Here is a 19,541-nt window from a genome sequence, read left to right on the forward strand (position 1 = left end):
GCCACCAGAGTCTGCCCTCCAGGTCTCTGTACCCGCAATTCCTTCCACCAGGGATGCTCTGCCTGCTCTTCTCGTCCCTGCTAGCTCAATCATCCTCCAGGTCTCGGCTGAAATGCCTCCTCCTCCAGGAAGCCCTCCCTAACTCCCAGCCTGCTCCTAGCACATCCTCCCTTGCTGGCCTTGTATTCTCCCATCATTGAAGTTTTCTGGTTGTTGAAATGACTTTGAGCCCAGCTATAGTCCTAACATGGGTCCTGTTCACCAATGTGTCCTCCGAGCCCCACACAGTGCCTGGGACACACAGGCACCTACTCAATGTTTGTGGCTTCCTCCACTTGATCCAGAAAAGGCCCTTCCTTATTTCTTCCTTAGAGGAGGAGCTCAAAGCCACCTCCTCCATGAAGTCCTACCAACTTCCCAGCCCCATTGGCCTTTTCCTGGCACCCAACAGTCTCAGATGGAATCCCCCATTCTAACGCCCCTAGAAGATGCCATGCTTCTTCAAACAGGGGGTCAGGTCTCTTTAACCCTTGTTCCCCCAGGGGCACCCCAGAGCCAGGTGCCGATACTCCAGGGAGGTTTGTTAAATTCATGAATGTTGACCTGCCACTCTCTGGTGGGCTCAAAGCTCACAAGAGCAAGTCTCCTCCCCTTTTTACTCTCAACCCCACAAGCTGCCCAGAGGGGCCCAAGTGGAGTAAACAGATAAGAATGGGGTGAAATTAGCCTCTCAGCTACCCTGCTCCTGAAGTTGGCGATGCTTTTTGATTTAAATGCTTGGAATAAGTTCATCTAAAGTAATGCCAATTCATGTGCTCAATGGAGGCTGTTTGCCCCCACTTTGTGGGTTAGGAGACCCCGGGCTGTGCAAATGCATCTGGCTGCTAACCAAAGCTGGAAGTTTAAGTCTGAAGAAAAACTTGGTAATCTACTTCTGAAAAATCAACCACTGAGAACCCCACTGAGCACAGGTCTACTGTGACACGTGGGGTCAACTCCATGGCCACTGATTATTTGTGCAGTGTTAACTTAATCCTGGTGGCGCAGTGGCTAAGGACTCAGCTGCCAACCAGAAGGTCGGCAGTTTGAACCCACCAGCCCCTCTGTGGGAGAAAGATGTAGCAGTCTGCTTCTGTAAAGAATTACAGCCTTGAAAACCTTACGGAGCAGTTCTGCTCTGTCCTATAGGGTCACTACGAATCAGAATCAACTTGACAGCAATGGGTTTGGGTTTGGGGCGGGGGGGTGGTTAACTTAACTCAAATTTCAAATGAAGCAAAGGCTGCCAACTCAGGGGTTGCTTTTCAGATTAAGGCTATGAGACCCAAACCCTAGGGTGTGAGCTCTGCCCAGGGAAAAAGGGAGTCTCCATTAGCTTCCGGCTTTGTCAGACCCGGGGCCTGGCAATATGAGTGGGCTGAACGGAAATGCCCTTGCACTAAACCATCCTGCCTGGGGATGGCTCTGGGTGCACAAGCCTTCAGGGCCCAAGGCAGGTTCTGCTAGTGAACATGTACTCCTCTGTGGCCAAGCCTGGGGTGGAGCACCCTGGCAACCCTGGAATGCTCTTCCTGCTCCTCTCCTCCCTGTTAGCGCAATCGTCATCCAGGTCGCAGCTAGAATGCCTCCCCCTCCAGGAAGCCCTCCCTGACTCCCAACCTCCTCCTACCACATCCTCCCATAGGGGCCCTGTTGTCTCCCATCAGGGAAGTTTCCTGGTTGTTGAACTGTCTGACTTTGAGCCGGGTTATAGGTCATCTCATCTGGTGACTACATGTCTGCCCCTCCCACCCACCCTCCTCACATCCACGATGGGGGTCTCCGGCGGCTTCTCCTGTTTATCATCCTTCAGCTTTTTGCTCTTCTTGATCAGCCTCTTAGGCAGCCTGGCATCTTCTCCCAGCATGAGCTCCCTGGGAAGAAGCATTGGACACAGATGAACACACTCAGGCGGGAACCACGGCGAAGGCCCCATACCCTCCAGCCTCAGGTCCCGCGTTCCCCGGCCTCAGGCCCCATGCCCCCAGCCTTGGTCCCTGTGCCCACCTGTGGCCCCAGTAAGCGTGTTTCAGGTTGTCGTAGTAGGGGATGTCGATGTCATCAATCTCCCAGGTACACTGGTCATAAGGCAGGTCTTTCCACTTGATCAAGTAGTGGACGTCCCCCTTTTTGTCAAAGCTACAACACAGCAAACAGGTGCAGGGAGTGGTGAGTCACTGGGGCAAAGACCGCAGTGGGAGTTCCGATAACCCCTGCCACCACAGATGCCTCAGGGATGTAGAAGCTCTCACACCCATGATCCCCTGTGACCCCGGCTCCAGTCAGGCAGGGCCCAGTGCAGCAACTGCATGTTAGGAAGCAGAGCACGAAGGCACAGAGAGGTGAGGTTGCTTGCCCAAGGTCACACAGCTAGTGAGATGCTGGGATGAGGCTATGTGGTGAGGGGCAGAGGGAGAGGGGCACCTGAGAGGCCACGTTAACAGAGACACAAAGCCCAGAGCCCTTTCCACTCTCTGCCACTGGGATGAATCCCTGCAGATCATGGGGCCTGGACACCAGAATCCTGAATTTCTAAACTAGAAAGTTCTCACCCCTGCCCATGGGCCTTGGTTCTCTAACTGAAAAGATCCAAAGGGCTAGAGCACCTCCCATTCCAGGTGTGGAACCCCCTCTGCCAAGTACATAATGATGTAATGCCTACAGGGGGTGGCCTCTTCTGAGAACCCCCAGGACATGCCAGGGCCCGATGACCACATCCAGGAGCATAGAGCAGATGCTCAAGAGAAGTGCCTTCCACTTTAGCTTAATTCTGGCCACTAGGAGGGTCTGATGGCACAGCGGTTAAGCGCTTGGCTGCTAACCAAAAGATCAGTGGTTCGAACCCACCAGCTGCTCTGTGGGAGAAAGGACCTAGTGATCTGCTCCCCCAAAGATTACAGCCTAGGAAACCCTATGGGGCAGTTCTGCTCTGTCACATAGAGTTGCTATGAGTCAGGCTCAAGTTGACAGCATCAGGTTTTTTGGTTTTAGGAGGGTCCTCAGGGCTTCCCATCCTAAACTGATTGGGCAGCCAGGCTGCCCCAAGGTCCAGGGGAGGGCTGCAGGGATGGATGGGAACCGTGGTGCACCGTAAACGGTGAGGATAGGCAGACACCTTAAATGGCAGGGCCAAATCTGGAAACATACAGAGAAAGATCAACCACCAGTCACTACAGCCACTGATGGGTTTTTCAAATAACAATTGGTTGGGACTCAGGCTTTGGGTGGTACATTTCCGGGAAATTCTCCTGTCCTACCTTGGAGGCAGGAAGAAAAATGGCCATCTACGTTGTTAATGTGCAATTAATAAGTGTAATGTTATGGGCCACTTCGATCCAGGGCTGAGGTCCCCCTTCTCAGGGCTGATTTCCCAGCCCCCAAGGACTGACCTTTTTAAGGGTCATTCTCAGTGAGGGCTGGGGGTGGGGAGGGGGGCGTTTCACAGACAAAAGGGGATGGCTCTCTCAAATTCTACAGCCCCCCTTCCTCACTGAGGGCAGCACCGTCTCTTCTACAACATGCAAAACAGCCAGCCCTATGAGGGTCTCTCATCACCCCCATTTTACGGGAGAAAAAGTCACAAACTGGGAGCCAGGATCTTAACCTGAGTGTCTGACTCAGGTTCTTAACATCCGCTCCAGGGAGAAGGCTGCTGGCTGCAAGGAGGGGAACTAGAATCTCCGGTGGAGGGACAATGGCCGAGGGTGAGAGAACAGTCAAATCATCAACAGTGGCACACTTTGGCTTCTCCCTCCTTGCCCACTGCACCCACACGTCGCTCTGAATCAGCAACCCCAAAGGGAGGGCGTGAGGGCCGGGCGATGAGCAAAGGAGCCACTGTCCCCTGACCTGCGTGCCCACCTCCGGCAAGTTCTGGGTCATCCGGTTTCCAGCACCTGTGGCACCCGGAACACACCTGTTGCACCTGGCACGCACCTGTGGTTCAGGACGCGGTGGATCATCATCCACTCGGGCTTGATGCCATAGCGGTAGAAGCGCTCCTCCATCTTGGCATAGAGAGGATCCTTGTTCTTCCTCTTCTCGCTCTTGCCATCCTCGTCACCAGAGCCATAGTCGAAGGGTGGTGGCTCATCCATGTCATTCTTTCTTTGGTAGTTGCGATACATCACTGTATGGTACAGCTCCAGCTGTTCACGGAAGGAGCTGAGGTCACACGGAAGCAGGTGGGCTGTGCCTACCACACCCCCAACTCAGTTCCCCAGCCCCAGTCCCAGGCAGCACAGCCTCCCTCTCAGCCTTCCCTCTGCCTGTCCCAACAATACCCCCACTCTTGGGGCTGGACAGCGTGTGTCAGACTTTACTGCCAATCCTGGAGGGCCCACACCAAGCCGTGTCCCTCAGCATGGCCACCCCAGGTGCCTCACCTGCAGCTCCTTCACCCAGGAGCAGTGCCAGTAGGAGAGCCCAGCCCACTTGACAAAGAACTCTCTCTCTGGGATGCCCTCTAGGGGCTTGGGCGGAGGGACGCTGGGCTCCACGTCGGGCCCCGGCAACCCCACCATGAAAGGGGCTGGGGGCTCTGTCCACCTCCAGTGTAAGATCCGCTGCACTTTGCCCTTCAAGGGGGGACACTGTGGACAGAGGAGAGTTCCCAAGTTCAGGGCTTGGCTGCAAGGCCCCACCCCAGGGCTCCTGGCTATCACCAGGCTCCTCCAGTAGGCTGCATGGCTCCCCAAGTCAGAAGCAACATCTGTGATTCCTGTGACATCTGGCACGTCCTCAGTAGCCCAGCATAGCAGTGCACACAGAAGGTGGGCACCGAGGGTCTGTGAGTCCTGTGAGCACCTGGTGAGCCTGAGACTGGGTGGGTAAAGGCTGCCATATGACAGAGAAGGAAACCGAGGCCCATCCAGCAAGGGGGCCACAGAGCAGAGAGCAGAACCCAAGGCTCCTGGCTCCCCCTGTCCGCTGTGGGTCTTCCCCTACCCGGTGAGGAAACATCACATTATCTCCCAGCCCACACAGACTCATGGAGACCCTAGCCTGCTGCCACATCTCCCTCAGGCAGGGCCATGCATCTGGGCTGGGACAGTAAGGCCAGGTAGACGCCAGCCCAGAATCACATTTCCAGGGCCCTGACTGGGTGCTGTCGTTCCAGTGAGCTGCTTGTTGGCAAGGGTGAAAAATGTGCACAGCTGCAGGCACCACCACTGCGTCACCGCGCTAGCTGCCTACTTTCTGAGGTGGGGAATTTCCTCCATGGGCAGCCCTGGCCTTGGAAGCGGTAGTTCTAGCCCTGACCGGACAGGCTAGGGAATAAAAGATTTAGGGGGACATCGCAGTTCAGGGAGAGAAGCCAGCTCTGCCACCTACTGTCCCAGTAACCTCAACCTTCCTGAGCCTGTTGACACATCTGTAAAATGGGTCCATACCTTCCTTTACTTCCAGAACTGTTGTGGACATCAAATCCCACACAGGAAGGCATTGTGGAGACTGCGGAGTATGCCACAAGCCCCCACACCCAACCCTCCTTTGCCTTCAACGACAGCAAAGACCAGGAGGCAGAAAGGAAGAGGAGAACGTGGACAGGAGAAAAAATGTTCTCCCCAAAGTCCTCTGCTGGCTCTGGGGGGGGGGGTGGAGGAGGCCCCCCTTCCCAGGTGGTGGGCCCCCACCCACTCTCTCTACTCCTACCCTACCAACAAGACTTGCCTTCTCACTCCCAAGCCTCGCACACATACACACACACACACACACGCACATGAACATACATGCCCAGAAACAGAGCAGGTAGCCGAGGGTCAGCCACAGCACAGCCCAGGACCCAGGAGGGCTGGGGCCCAACACTGGGGGTGGGCCTGAGGGCAAGCCAGAGCACAGGGCCTTCAAATACCCAACAATGGCTGGGGGACAAGGGGTGTGCTCCCCTCTCCCTACAGAAATGGAGGCTGTGGCGCAGGGGTCTCCTGCCTTCTCCCCACCCTCAGTCTTGGCATCCTAGCAGGCAGGAGCCAGGTAGGGGCTGGCTCTAGAGGCCTGGGTCTGAGCCGACAGTTCCGCAGTTGTGTGTGACTTTAGGCAAATCATATAAACTCCCAGAGCCTCACTTTTCCCACCTAAATATAGGATTAACATGGCCTGATACTCCTGGTAGTATCGTTGTGTGCTGTCGACTGTAACTCATAGGGACCCCATGTGACAGAGGAGAACTGCCCCATAGGATTTCCTAGGCTGTAATCTTTAGAAAGCAGACCACCAGGTCTTTTCTCTGGGTGCCACTGGTGGGTTCAAACTGCTGACGTTTTGGCAGCCAAGCGCTTAATTAACCATTGTGCCATCAAGGCTCCTCCACCATATGAAATCCTAAAGAAATAAGATGCATTTGAAGCTCTCAGCTCAGAGTAAACGCTCAGTGAAAGGAGGCTACGCTAAATGCTACTGATTAACATCAGCACCTATCTCTTCATAACCGCTCGAGTTTCAGGAGAGAAAACGGCGCCCACGTCTTAAAGTGATTTGGAAGCAGAGCTGGGTCGGGAGCTAGGTCCTCAGTCCTGGGCGAAGCAGAAGTCAGGACTCGGGGCGGGACGTGAAGTCGGGGGCGGGGCCTGTGGTGGGCGGGGCCTCTGGACCAGGGCTGGAGATCGGCAGGGATTGGCCGATGGGGGAGAGGCGCGGCATTGGTGGGCGGGGCCCGGCGGGGGCGGGGCGTCCGGCGCAGGGCGGGCGTAACACTCACAGTACAGCGCGGGCAGAGCCATTCACCGTTTGGGATCTCGGGCAGCGGCGGGTTCAGACAGTGCAGGTGGTAGGAGGACGGGCAGGCGTCGCAGCAGAGCAGCTCGCCGCCGTCCTTGCACACGCGGCAGAACTCCATGTGGTCGTCTTCCTCCTCCTCGCAGCCGCCCTCCTCCTCCTCTTCCTCGTCGTCTTTCGGCTCCCACTGGATCCCCTCCTTCTCCTGGAGGGAGGAGCCCAGGTGGAGGCACCTAGGCCGGCTCCCCTCGCCGAGTGTCCCGACTCGGCTGTGGCCCCGCCCCCAGCCCGGGACCTCTACCGAGGACTTACACAGTGGGGGCAACTCCACTTGCCCTCGGGGGCCTTCTCGAGCTCCGGGTCGAGGCAAACGAGGTGGTAAGCCCTTGGGCAGGTGTCACACAGGATGATCTCCCCACCCTGCTGGCACACCTCGCAGTAGTCCTGGTGGTCGGTCTCGTAGCCATCACCATCATCAACTAGGGCAGGGAGGGCAGGTGCGGGTGTCATGGAGGGCCTTGTCCCCATTCCAATGCCCAGCCATCTCCACCACCCCAGGCTGGACCAGCACGCAACAGATGCTTAATAGATACTGAAGGCAGTACTGAAGGGATGAAGGGAGGATGGAAGGATAGATGGGGTGAACAGATGATGGGGAAATGGCTGAGAGAGTAAAAGGGTGAGCAGATGGACAGAAAGATGGATAAAGGGAGAAGGATGGGTAGGAGAATGGGGTGAGAGAATGGATGAGTGATGGGTAGGTGGGTAGGGCTGGATGAATGAATGGGTGGATGGTAGATGAGGTTAAGAAGCACTGCCTTCTCTGTTCTCCCCTCTGCGAGTGCAAATGTCCTGGGGTGGGCACACCATAGGTCCCTCATTTAATGTCACTGTGACTGATGGCTCCTCTCCTGACCTTAGAGACTAGGGCAATCAAGGCAGCATAGGGGAACCCCCTAACTGAGGCCAGGAGAGGCAGGGGCTTGGGGATGCCCTTCCCCCCACTTCCCAAGGAAGGCTCTCCACCCCCATGCCCCCATGAAGGCCACGGGGTAGCCCCGGAACAGGAAGGCCTACTCCTCTTCTTCTTGCGCCTCCTCTTGCTCTTCTTCCCCAGGGCTGCGGAGCACTCGGAGCGCACAGAGGAACTGTGGATGCTTGCACTGTCAAAATCCGACTCCTCCCGCTCATCCTCCTCGCTCTGCAGGGGTGGAGGGGCCCTGTGAGTCTAGGGACTGCCCCTGGTGACCACCCCCCAAGGGCTCCACTCGTCTGGGCAGAGAGTGGGATGGAGCAGAGCACACGAAGCGGAGGCTCTGGGGGCTTAGTAGCCCATACGGCTCCCCACCCAGCTAGGAACCTCATGCCATGGCCCAGCCCACTTTCCCCCTGCTGTCCAGCCCTCAGACACTTCCCGCATTTTCATCCTCCATACCTCTCCCCAGGCCCTGTCCTCCACCCTGCCAGACTCCTGCTCATCCTACAAGGGGCAACCCTAGGACACCTCCCCCAAGATGCCTTCCCAGATCTCTCCTTAACTGGACCTGACCCACAGCCTCTGGGCCAGGACTGGCCTGGCCTGTCTGTCTCGTACATTGTTAGCTGTGCACAGGCTTAACCCTCTGTGAGGCTGTGAACACCTCCCAAGCAGGGCCTTCAGGGCTGAAGAGAGTGCCTGGCACATAGGAGATGCTCAATAAATATTTGCTGAGCTGAGCTAGGCCACCAGCTCCAGGGCTGGGCCACACCTTCTGCCATCTTCCTTCCAGAGCAGCTAAACTTAAGCCCTTCTCTGCCCTTCTGCAGGGCTGGGGCCCAGGTGAGGGAACAGCTGCCCTGGGACCAGAGGAGAAAGCACAAAGGCTGAGCATCTCACCCCAGCGCTGGAGCCAGAAGGGGACTGGGGGAAAGGGCAAGGCTCTCCTCAGCCAGATCCTGGCTCCACGCCACTTCCCTGGCTTCACCCTGCCCCGACCCCGCCCGGCCAACCTGGGCCAGCCAGATCCCTCAGGCTCTCAAGGGCTGCTGGTTGTCCACCTCCTGCCCCGAAGGAGCCACAGCTCAGGTGGGCAGCAGGAGCCGGGTGGCTGAGCTCCTAGTTAGAGGTGGGGAACAGTGAAGGATGTGGTTCAAACTCCTCACTGGACAGGTGGGGAAACTGAGGCCCAGGCAGGCCTGTACAAAGGGAAGAGGGGTAATGGTGCAGGGCCCGCCCCTAGTCCTGGTTCAGGAGAATGAACTGAAGGCCCTGCTTTCTGCAGGCATCCCAGCCCTCACACAGGCACACACACACACAACGCCCTGACTCATGCTCTCACACACGCGTGCACAAAATACATCTCAAGGCTGCTCACATACACAGCCACTGACAATTCCAAGTACATATGTTCTTACTGCTGCACACACACATACCTCACACACATTCATGCACACACATATGTTCCAATACATGCTTAAGTACACTCACAAGCATTCTGACGCCTGCTCTCACACTCACACACACACCCACATGCATTCTGATATCTGCTCACACACTCAGACACATATTCCAATACCTACTCCCACACACACTCACATACACATTCTGAGACCTGCTCACACACATGCACACTCACATTCTGAGACCTGCTCTCACACACACATTCTGAGACCTGCTCTCACACACACACACACACACACATTCTGATACCTGCTCTCACACACACACATTCTGATACCTGCTCTCACACACACTCACATTCTGATATCTGCTCTCACACACATTCTGATACCTGCTCTCACACACACACACACACACACATTCTGATACCTGCTCTCACACACACTCACATTCTGATACCTGCTCTCACACGCACTCACACTCACATTCTGATACCTGCTCTCACACACAAATTCTGATATCTGCTCTCAACACATTCTGATACCTGCTCTCACACACACACACATTCTGATATCTGCTCTCACACTCAATCACACTCATATTCTGATACCTGCTCTCACACACACTCACGTTCTGAGACCTTCTCTCACATACACTCACATTCTGATACCTGCTCACATGCTCATACTCATTCTGATACCTGCTCACACTCACACACTCACATTCTGATACCTGCTCTCACACACACACTCACATTCTGATACCTGCTCTCACACACACACACATTCTGATACCTGCTCTCACATGCAATCACACATTCTGATACCTGCTCTCACACACACTCACGTTCTGAGACCTTCTCTCACATACACTCACATTCTGATACCTGCTCTCACACACTCACACTCACATTCTGATACCTGCTCACATGCTCATACTCATTCTGATACCTGCTCACACTCACACACTCACATTCTGATACCTGCTCTCACACAAACTCACATTCTGATACCTGCTCTCACACACACTCACATTCTGATACCTGCTCACACAAAGACTCACATTCTGATACCTGCTCACACACTCACACTCATTCTGATACCTGCTCTCACACTCACACTCACATTCTGATACCTGCTCTCTCACATTCACACACTCACCGAGGACCCTTTCTTCCTCTTGTTGCTGACCCCTCCAAAGCGGAACTTGAGCCCGGCCACTTTTTTCCCCTTGCCCTTTTTTTTCCCATCTTTGGAGCCTTTGATCTTCTTCCTCACTCCAGGCCCTGGAAAATAGCAGTGACAACAACCAACAGCTGCCAATGGCCACTCGCTCACCATCAGAACTTCTTTTAGGCCTCACAGTAACCCACCCTTTTCAGGTAAGGAAACAGGCTCAGAGAACTGAAGCCCCTTGCTCAAGGTGACACAGCAAGTAAGGGGGAAAGCCAGAGAATTATTCTGGCCCATTTGTCTGTTCTGATCACCAGGCCTCATCTCTTCTGGGATCAGCATAGACATGGACCACATCGGCCAACCTTCCCCCCCACCCCAGGAAGGAGGGCCACTAAGGAAACACCACCTATCTGTGGTCCCTGCCTGTGCCCCTAGAGGGAGGCCCTGGGGCAGGAAGCCCTATCCCCAGGGTGCCAGTCTCCAGGTTCTGTCCCCAAACCCAGGCAATGCTGGCACCACCAGCAAAGTCACCCACCTCTGCTAATCCCCCCAGGAAACTCTAGCTCCCAGGTGGCCTGCAGGATTGAGCTGTTTATATGGAGCTGGCCACAGGGCAATTAGTCACCTGGGGAGCAGTGAACCCCCAGCAGCCTCCCACAATGGGTGAGGCATAGAATACAAGGGTCTAGAGGCTGGGGGTCACATTCTGCCCAGGTGGCCTCACTGGGCCCTCCTCCAGGACACCCCATGCAGTGACCAAGAGCTGGGAGCCCAGGGTGCCTTCTGTGGTGCCACAGAAAATCCATTCCAATTTTTCAGGCTCTGAACAGGCAGCTCAAAGAATCGATAGCTCAGCGGCTGGCGCCCGAGAGGAAATGAGAACGCACAGCGGGCTGGGCTGGGCAAGGGACCAGCTGGGACTCCTCCTGAGACCCCAGTAACCAGGATGGAGCAGAAGCAGACGGCGGAGGCGGAGAGTAGGCTCTAAGCCCCATATCACCCTGCCACCAGCCCCCTTCAGAGGCCTGCAAATGGGCGCCAGACCCCACCCTCCCACAGACATGGCACCCTAGCGTTGACCCAGAAACTACAGCTCCTAGGGATTAAACCACAGAGTCCCCAGAGCCCCCTGGCCCCCACCAAAACCCAGATCAGGTGTGCAAGAAGGCCAGGCTGCTGGCATCCCACCACTGCGAGCCTTGTTGGAGGATCAAGGCCACTAGCACCCAACAAGCCGGGAACCTTCCACCAGGGGAGCTCATGCCCCCAGGGTCTTCAGGTCCCTAAAAGCCTCCGCTGTCCCTATTCAACCCACCCAGACCTCTGCCCTGAGCACTGATCAGATTTGGGATCTAGGCCTCCTCTGGAAGCCAGCCCTGGCCACACCCACTCTGCTCTGAGCTCCTACTAGCTTCCTGCATCCTAAAGTTGAGTGTCTGGGACTTGATTCTCTCTGCACAGCTGCTCCCCTGAGGGCATGGCGCAGGGCCCTGCACACAGTGGGTACGCAGACAAAAATGGACCCATGGCTCCCTTGGGATTCCTTTTCCTCAGTGATGGTGCAGCCTTAAACCCAGGAGCCCCCCAACTCCCAGAAGGGTAGGGTTAGAATGGCTCCGTTCTGGGGTCTCCGTCTCCCTCCTTCTCTGCTCTCCCCAAAAGGTAGGCAGGGCAGAAGCTCCAATGCCTGCACCATGGCTGAGAAAGAGCATATGGAGGCTACAAGAGCATCAGTTCCTTCAGGGACCACCCAGCTCTCCCTCACTGCCTCCTAGCTCCACTTATAGCATCCAGGGAGGAGGGCCTCTGCCCTGGAGGATTGGCACCTGCCCATCCTAGCCTCACCCTTGCCCTCCTTGGTCTTGGCCTTGCGGATGGGCACTGGCTGGGGTGCCTGCTGGGGACTGATGGCCAGAGGGGGGGCAATGGTGACCGTCTCTACCGCCGCAGCCACCGCGGCCGCCGCTGCCGCCGCTGAGCTGCCCTTGAAGGGGTTGTTGGCACTGAACTCCCGCCACTTGGCACCCAGGACAGTCATCATTTTGGACATGGGGATCTTCGGGTTCTTCTTGGCGATGAGTGGCCTGTGGGGGGGAGGGGCAAGAAGGTGAAGGCAACACCTGGTTGTGGGGGCAGGAGCCACCCCGACCCCCGCAGGACCACCCCTTCTTCTCCCACACGACAATGTGTGGCAGCAGCTCTGTGGGATCCAGGGATCCGGGGATCAGGAACACTGGACAGAGAGGGGGCCCCTGGGGGAGGGGAAAGCACTTGAGACAAGAGCAGGCCCCGGGCTCTCCCGGTTCCCTCTTCCCGCAGTGGGTGCTCTTCTAACTGGGTTCCCAGAACCCTGCAAGACCTGCGGGGCCAGCAAGAGGGCCTGCAGTAGGCGCCGGGCCTCTGGTCCCACTTCTAGCCCATCTGAGAGATGCCATGATGGCCAGAGGCCCCCAGACACACTGGGGCCACCATCCCCAAGGGGGAGAAGAGGCTCAGGACCCTGCGAGCAAGGGCAGGCGGGCATCTGTGAAATGAAAGGGACTCCCGCCCCATGCCCTGCCAGCTCTGCCCACAGATGAGGGAGCAGGCCTGGCAGCCCCTCCCCACATAGGGCACTGGCCCTATGGCCCCCTCCCAACTTGATGCTCCCTTAAGTGCTGTCCTTGAGGGCAGCCCACATGGACGCCATGCCCAGCAGCCTGGCCCCACTCTGCCCACCTGAGGAACTGGCTGAAGGCCTTGTAGTTGGTTAGCGTGTGGTAGTCCTCCTCAGAGAACAGGTAGTCCACGTCGTCCAGGCCCCACTCGGCCATGAGCTGCCCCGAGGACTTGGGCTCCTGCGGAGTGGGTAGGAGCAGCAGAAGTGGACCCTCTAAGCTGCACCCCCCAGTGCCCAGCCCAGGGGGCCTCGGAACGGAGGGGAGGGCTGTGGCTGTAGTTCAACAAGGGTAGTTCTTCTCCCCAAGCACTACTGAAAACATCCCAAAGCATCCTAGTGGGACTGTCTCAGGTGCCAGCCTTGGGGGGTGGGGTATGAAATGCAGGGCCAGTCCATGTGGGGGCTGGGAGAAGGCAGTATGCACCTGGAACCTCCATAAAGGGACACCCACTGACTGCAGAGAGTAAGCCCAAGGTCCCCCAGCCCAGGCCCCTCTTGAGAGCCAGCTGCCCAACTAGCCTCAGGACCCATAGGGGGGAAGAGGAGGACCAGCTCTCCGGGAGGAGTACGTCCCAGGTATTTGGGCAGCAGGACTGAAAAGTGGCCTAAAAGATGGGTTTCTGGAGGGATGGTGTCCTTGGGGAGGGAGCAGGGTAAGAGGGGGCCTAAGACATATTGAGGCAACCCTGGGTGTTGCAGAAACTTAATGCAATCAGCTGCTAACCAAAAGGTTCGTGGATAGAGTCTGCTCAGAGGCACCTCAGAAGAAAGGCCTGGCAATCTAATTCTGAAAATCAGCCACTGAAAACCCTATGGAGTACAGTTCTACGCTGACACACATGGGGTCACCATGAGTCAAGTCAACTCCACAAAACTGGTTTGTTGGTTGGTTGGCTGGAAGGCATGCTGAGGAGAAATGAAGCCTCCCAGATGCTCCCAGGAATGGCTGCCCATGGGCCCCAGGGAAGGACAGGCCACTGCAGGGTCCCGGGCACAGGAAGGTGTATCCTGGCTAGGGCAGAGTCACAGGAGCCCAGCAGGTGGCAGAGCCACATCAGAGACCCTAGGTTCCTGCTTCCCTTTCCAGATGGGGTCGCTGAGGCCCAGGGAGACATGTGACTGCCTAAGGGCACACAGGGAGCACGAGAGAGCCAGCCAGGCCTCAGATCCCAAAGCAGAAAAGGCTGGCTGGGACCAGAGGCCACAGGGGCGGACAAGGGTGTGAATGGGAGATTGGGCTCTGGAGCCAGATGGCCAGCCTTCCAACCTTGGTCTGCCATGTCCTGACAGTGAGAGGTGGACAAGTTACTCGACCTCTCTGCTCCTCAGTTTCATCATCTGTAAAAAGGGAATCCTAGCAAGTACCTGCCTCACAGGAGGAAGTGAGTTAGTCCAGGTGCTTAGAACAGTGCTATATCAACAGGTGTTAGCAAGGGTTCTTACCCAACCCATCCTGCCTTCCTCCTTCCTCCCAGAATCCCAATTTCCCTTCTTCCACACACCCCTGATCCAATCAGCCAATCAGCACACTCCACTCACTAGGTCCCAGTCATCGGTCAGGGTGGTCTCCTGCTTGGACAACTGGGACACAGATCTGCTCCAACTCCTGCTGAATGGGACAGTGGCTAGCCAAGATGCCCAGAGCTGCTACAGCCATTCTCAGCCATGCTGGCCTAAGCACGGAGCTGACACCACAGAGATGCAAAGAAACGGGTCTTGATGAACCCTGAGTTCCACAACCCTAAGGGCCCCTTGCCTCTCAACTCTCCAGGGTCCTGAACCAATAAACCATTTCGCTGCCTAAGCCCCTTGGAGCCCTGCTTTCTCTTCACACACAGCCTCCCTTGGTCCCAAGTGCCCTGGGGCTGATGATGAGGGTGGCAGAGAACCAGGCCTGCTTGACCATTACGAGGGCCCTGGAATCAGTTCTTCCATTCTTTGACAGTTCATGGACGTCCCCATGGCACACGCCATTCTTGAAGGCCATGCCTGTGGTCAGCACACTGCTGGGGTGGCCAGCCCGTGCAACCCAGCCCCAAGACTCCCGCTCAGGAAAGCTGAGCCGCACATGAGCGAGTGGGTGATACTGTCACAGGACACCTCCCAAATCACCCCTACAAGTTCCTCTCTCAAAGCTGTCAGTCCTTGGCTGTCATCAGTCACAGATTACTCACAACACACCTACTGACTAATGAAATCACTGGTGTCAGAACTGCGTGAGTCAGAGCTCCCTCCGTGCTTCCCAGCTCATCATTCATGGTTTCTGCCGCACTCAAGAACGGCTGTACTAACATTTACCGAGCATGTACCCTTAAATCCACCACCAGCCCAAGTGGCACCTCGCGCCACCACGAACAAGCAAAGGGACCGAAGTGTCCTGGGTGACTCACTGTCATCCACCTGTCCACAGGCCTTACCCCCAGCCCCTCCAGCTCCCCAAGGGCCCCACAGTGCTGCCTCTGAGACTTAAGGGGCTGCAACCAAAACCAAACCAGTGATCACCAAGTTGACTCCAACTCACGGCTACCCCATGTGTGTCAGAGCAGAACTCTGCTCCATCGGTTTTCAATGGATAAGTTTTAAGAAGTAGAGCTCCAGGCCTTTCTTCCAAGGCACCTCTGGGTAGACATGGACTGCCAACCTTTCAGTTAGCACCTGAGAGCATTAACTGTGGGAACTCGCCTCAACTCACACAGTTTCTGATGTCCATGGGGAAAATACTTTCCCCCACAGAGAGCGGCAGACCCATCTATTTAGCTTTTCTGAAGCATGGTCAGTGGGAGACCTCTTTGAAATGCCCACTTGGGCAGCATCTCAGACCACGTGCTGAATAACAAAGTTCCTTTCTACCATCCATGGAGCCATCCACCCACCTCTGTGCCAAAGACTCTATTTGTTGTTTTATTTTCCCATATTGTTCCAAGCTAGAGGCTCCTGACATGAAACTTGAGCTCAGAATATCCATCACCCTCCCCAGAAATAGCTGAACACTCATGCAGGCAAGCCGCTGCCAAGAGCAGCCAATACATCAGCAAGACGCTCTGCGGAGTTCTTCCACAAACTCCTCGATTCCATCCATCGTGACTGCAAATGTGTCTCTGAGACTTCCAACTATGGAGTTTCTCATAAACTAGGAAAACCAGCACACTGCCAGGGGCCCCCAGCCCAGGCCCTTCTTGAGAGGTGGCTGCCTGACTGGCCTCAGGATCCCTGGATGGGAAGAGGACGACTAGCTCCCTGAGAGGAATATTTTCCAGGAATTTGGGTGGCAAGTCTGAACAGTGGCCTGAAAGATGGCCTTTCAGAGGGGAGGTGGCCTTGGGGAGCGAACAGATTTAGGGAATGCCCAAGGCATTGGGAGTTCCTGGGTGGTGCAAATGGCTAACACACTGAGTTATCCAGAAAGTTTGAAGTTTGAGTCCACCCCAAGGTGCCTCAGAAGAAAGGCCTGGCAATCAACTTCTGAAAAATCAGCCATTGAAACCCTACGAAGTATCATTCTACCATGATTGACACAGGTAAGGTCACCATGAGTCAGCATCGACTTGACAGCAACAGGTACTGGTACTGGCAAGACATGTTGGGGAAAAATAAGGCTTCCAGGATACTCCGTGCATATGTGTGTGCGCGCGTGCGCGCACACACACACACACACTTACAGACCCATCTGCCCCCAATAGCCAGGGGATGGGAAGTGATTCTCTGGCCCTTTGGACTCCGGGGCTCCCAGGTTGGAAGGCAGAGAACAGAAGCCACAGGGGGCTGAGCCTCTCCAAGCAGACATGTCCTCTACATGAGCTCGGGTCTCCATTACCTTTAAGCCTCCATCATCATGATCATCTTCGTCATCATCCTTCTTCTTTCGCTTGGCTTTTTTCTCCTTCTTGTCCTTGAGTTTCTTCTTCTTCTTTTTATTAGGAGAGTAGTCACTACCTTCACTCTCTGACTTCTCTTCCAGGTCCTCTTCATTTTCCGACAGCTCATCATTGCTCCCCTGGAAGAGAAAGGAGGACAATGAGGCCAAGAGAGGCCCAGAGGAAACCCAGAGTCCTGGGCAGCAGTGCAGCCCCAGAGCAGCCTCCTAACTAGGGAGCCAATCAGCCACACCCGGATACCTTCTGGGTCAATTGTTCCCATTCCGCCGCAGCGTCCCGGTGCTCTTAGGCTCAGCACCCAAGCCCAGCTGACAGGCCCCGAACCGGCACCAAGTCAAGGGTCTCATCTCCCGACTGGGCAGTGGCAACTGGTAGAATGTGCCGGGGTGACGAGGCCTCTTTGGAAAGCAAACTTCTGCACTGGGCAAGCTAAACGCAGCCTGCTTGGATTTGCCCCTGGCATGATGCCAAGTCCATGTCAATCACAACCAGGTTTTTATGGGCTTTAGGGTTTTAACAAGTGTCATGTGATGAGGGCGCTTGGACCCAGTAATTCAGAGCAGAGGATGTCATGCCAAGAGTCCAAAACAAGGTGCAAGGAAAAGCCCAGAGCACAAGTAGACACCTAGACACAGGCCTGCCTAGCTCCCAGCTCATGGATGGGACCTAAGGAATTGATCCTATAAAACCTATAATTAGTATGATCCCAATTATATGAAATATCTAGAATGGGCAAGAATATAGAGACCAAAATTTTCTAAGTGGTTACCAGGGGCAGGCAGGAGGCAGGAGGAAAGGAAAACACAATGCGCAGGGGACACTAAGCTTCCATTAAAGGTACTGGAAAAATTCAGGAATGCTGATGGTTGGACAACATGATGAATGTAATTCCCATGACGGAACTGTGTATGTGAAGATAGTAGAAATGCCAGATGTTCTGCTACCTATACCCAAACCAAAAATCCATCCTTTATTGTTGAGTAGGTTCCCACCCGCAGCGACCTGATAGGACACAGTATAACTGCCCCATAGGATTTCCAAGGAGTGGCTGGTGGGTTCGAACTGCTGACCTTTTGGCTAGCAGCCAAGCTCTTAAACACTGCACCGCCAAGGCTCCATACATACTTACCACAATAAAAACAAATTAGAAAATTATCCCCAGGCCACTTACAAGCAAGAGGTCCATACGATAGTTCTATTTATTAGTGATCTAAAAATATTAGTATTGAATGATTTAAAAAAAAAAAAACTATAATTAAGGTAGAGCGCACACCCCAGCTCTAACTGCTTCGGCTTTTCAGGGCCGGTGGCACAAGCCCACCTTCCCCACCACCCCCACCCTGGCTGCTTCCTTTCACTAAGAGACAAGGTAATTTAGGCAGCTCTTAAGCCTGGCTTCCTTGATTTAGCTTCCTGTCTGTACTGGCAGAAAATGGCCCATTTATACAGAGATAGGGCATTTACAGCCAAAGCATCCCTACCAGAAAGGGACTGGCCCTCAGAGAAAGCTGTTTACTCATCGCCTGTAGAGATGCCAGTCGGCTGGCAATGCCCTTCCCGGCCCCTCCCAGCCGGGGTCAGGAAGGAGAGGCTGGGAAGTGAGGCAATCCCGGTTGCCACAATTACCAACACTGGGCTTGTTATCTTCCTGATTGCTATTAACTGTTTTCAAGGTGAGCAAAAAGAGACATGGGGAGAGATGGAGAGAGAACTGCAGAGCTGAAAACTGCACCGGGAAACAGCACTGGGGGTGAGGGAGAGGCACAGGAGCAGGTGGAGAGGGAGGGACAGAGAGGAGGAGGGAGGCGGGTGGAGAGGGAGGGGGTAGGATTAGGGGGAGCAGACTGGGGAGGTCACCACAAGCAGCAGGATCCATCCGGAGACTCTCAGGAGCCCCCGTCCCAGATCCCCGCCCTTACAAGCCAGCTGCTAAGGAGGTGACCACCTGCTTTTTCCTTGGACAGAGGTTGCAAATGGGCACATCCCATCACTAGTTGAAGGTGACAAGGTCAATGATAAGGGAGTGTCCCCAAGCTAACATCTGGGAAAGAACCCCACCCCATGCTCCCTGCATCCCCAGCTCTCCTGGACGCTCAGCTAACTCTCCTGCAGGCTCCACGGGGACTCCTGCCAGACCCACTGACTGAACCCTTTATGCCCGTTAAGCTGCAGTTGGGAGCAGCGGGGCCTTTCCGGAACCGGGTGTTTCCTGGAATTCTGACTTAGTCACGCCAGGCCCCAGCGGACCTCTGGCCTGGCTGCAGCCCTACCCTCTGGGGCAGCTCCTGCTCTCCGGCTGGTGACGATGCAGGGCCCTAGGACCCCAGCTCAGAGGCTCCATCTCAGTCCTCTGGGGAGGCGCAGGCTGACGGGGACACATCCACTTCCCCCTGAGGGTGTCAGCACTCTGCCAGCTTTAACAGACCACCTTTCCAGAGGCCTGAGAGACACCTCATCCCCGGCCCCAGCACTCCAGCAAAGGTAAGCATGGGAGAGGGGAGCCATCATGGACTTCAGCACCACGGACAGATGCTGAGGGCCTGCCTGGGGAGGGTCACGGGTCCACCCTCCGCTACCCCAGGGCAAACCCTACCAACCCAAGCAGAGATGCCATTACAAGGGGTCCTAGGGCTCCCTGGGGAGTGCAAAGCAGAAGAGAGCCTCAGAGCTCTGCCCCTTGCTAGCTTGAGACTTGG

General features: G+C 55.6%; 1 protein-coding gene across 3 annotated transcripts in view; it reads right to left on the bottom strand.

The window, feature by feature from the left end:
- CHD5 (chromodomain helicase DNA binding protein 5) overlaps nt 1-19,541 on the bottom strand; it is a 78,267-nt gene that overhangs the window by 40,141 nt on the left and 18,585 nt on the right. For all 3 annotated transcript variants that reach the window (XM_049877748.1, XM_049877747.1, XM_049877746.1), the window contains exons 3-13: nt 16,785-16,964; nt 13,030-13,148; nt 12,157-12,395; nt 10,297-10,421; nt 7,834-7,957; nt 7,069-7,235; nt 6,740-6,961; nt 4,425-4,631; nt 3,976-4,187; nt 2,047-2,178; nt 1,805-1,913 (exon numbers count right to left, since the gene is read on the bottom strand). In XM_049877748.1, coding sequence (XP_049733705.1) covers nt 1,805-1,913; nt 2,047-2,178; nt 3,976-4,187; nt 4,425-4,631; nt 6,740-6,961; nt 7,069-7,235; nt 7,834-7,957; nt 10,297-10,421; nt 12,157-12,395; nt 13,030-13,148; nt 16,785-16,964 — 1,836 coding nt within the window. The remainder of the gene's footprint in view (nt 1-1,804; nt 1,914-2,046; nt 2,179-3,975; nt 4,188-4,424; nt 4,632-6,739; nt 6,962-7,068; nt 7,236-7,833; nt 7,958-10,296; nt 10,422-12,156; nt 12,396-13,029; nt 13,149-16,784; nt 16,965-19,541) is intronic.

Source organism: Elephas maximus, chromosome 3 (genome assembly GCF_024166365.1).
Source record: "Elephas maximus indicus isolate mEleMax1 chromosome 3, mEleMax1 primary haplotype, whole genome shotgun sequence".
NCBI lineage: Eukaryota > Metazoa > Chordata > Mammalia > Proboscidea > Elephantidae > Elephas > Elephas maximus.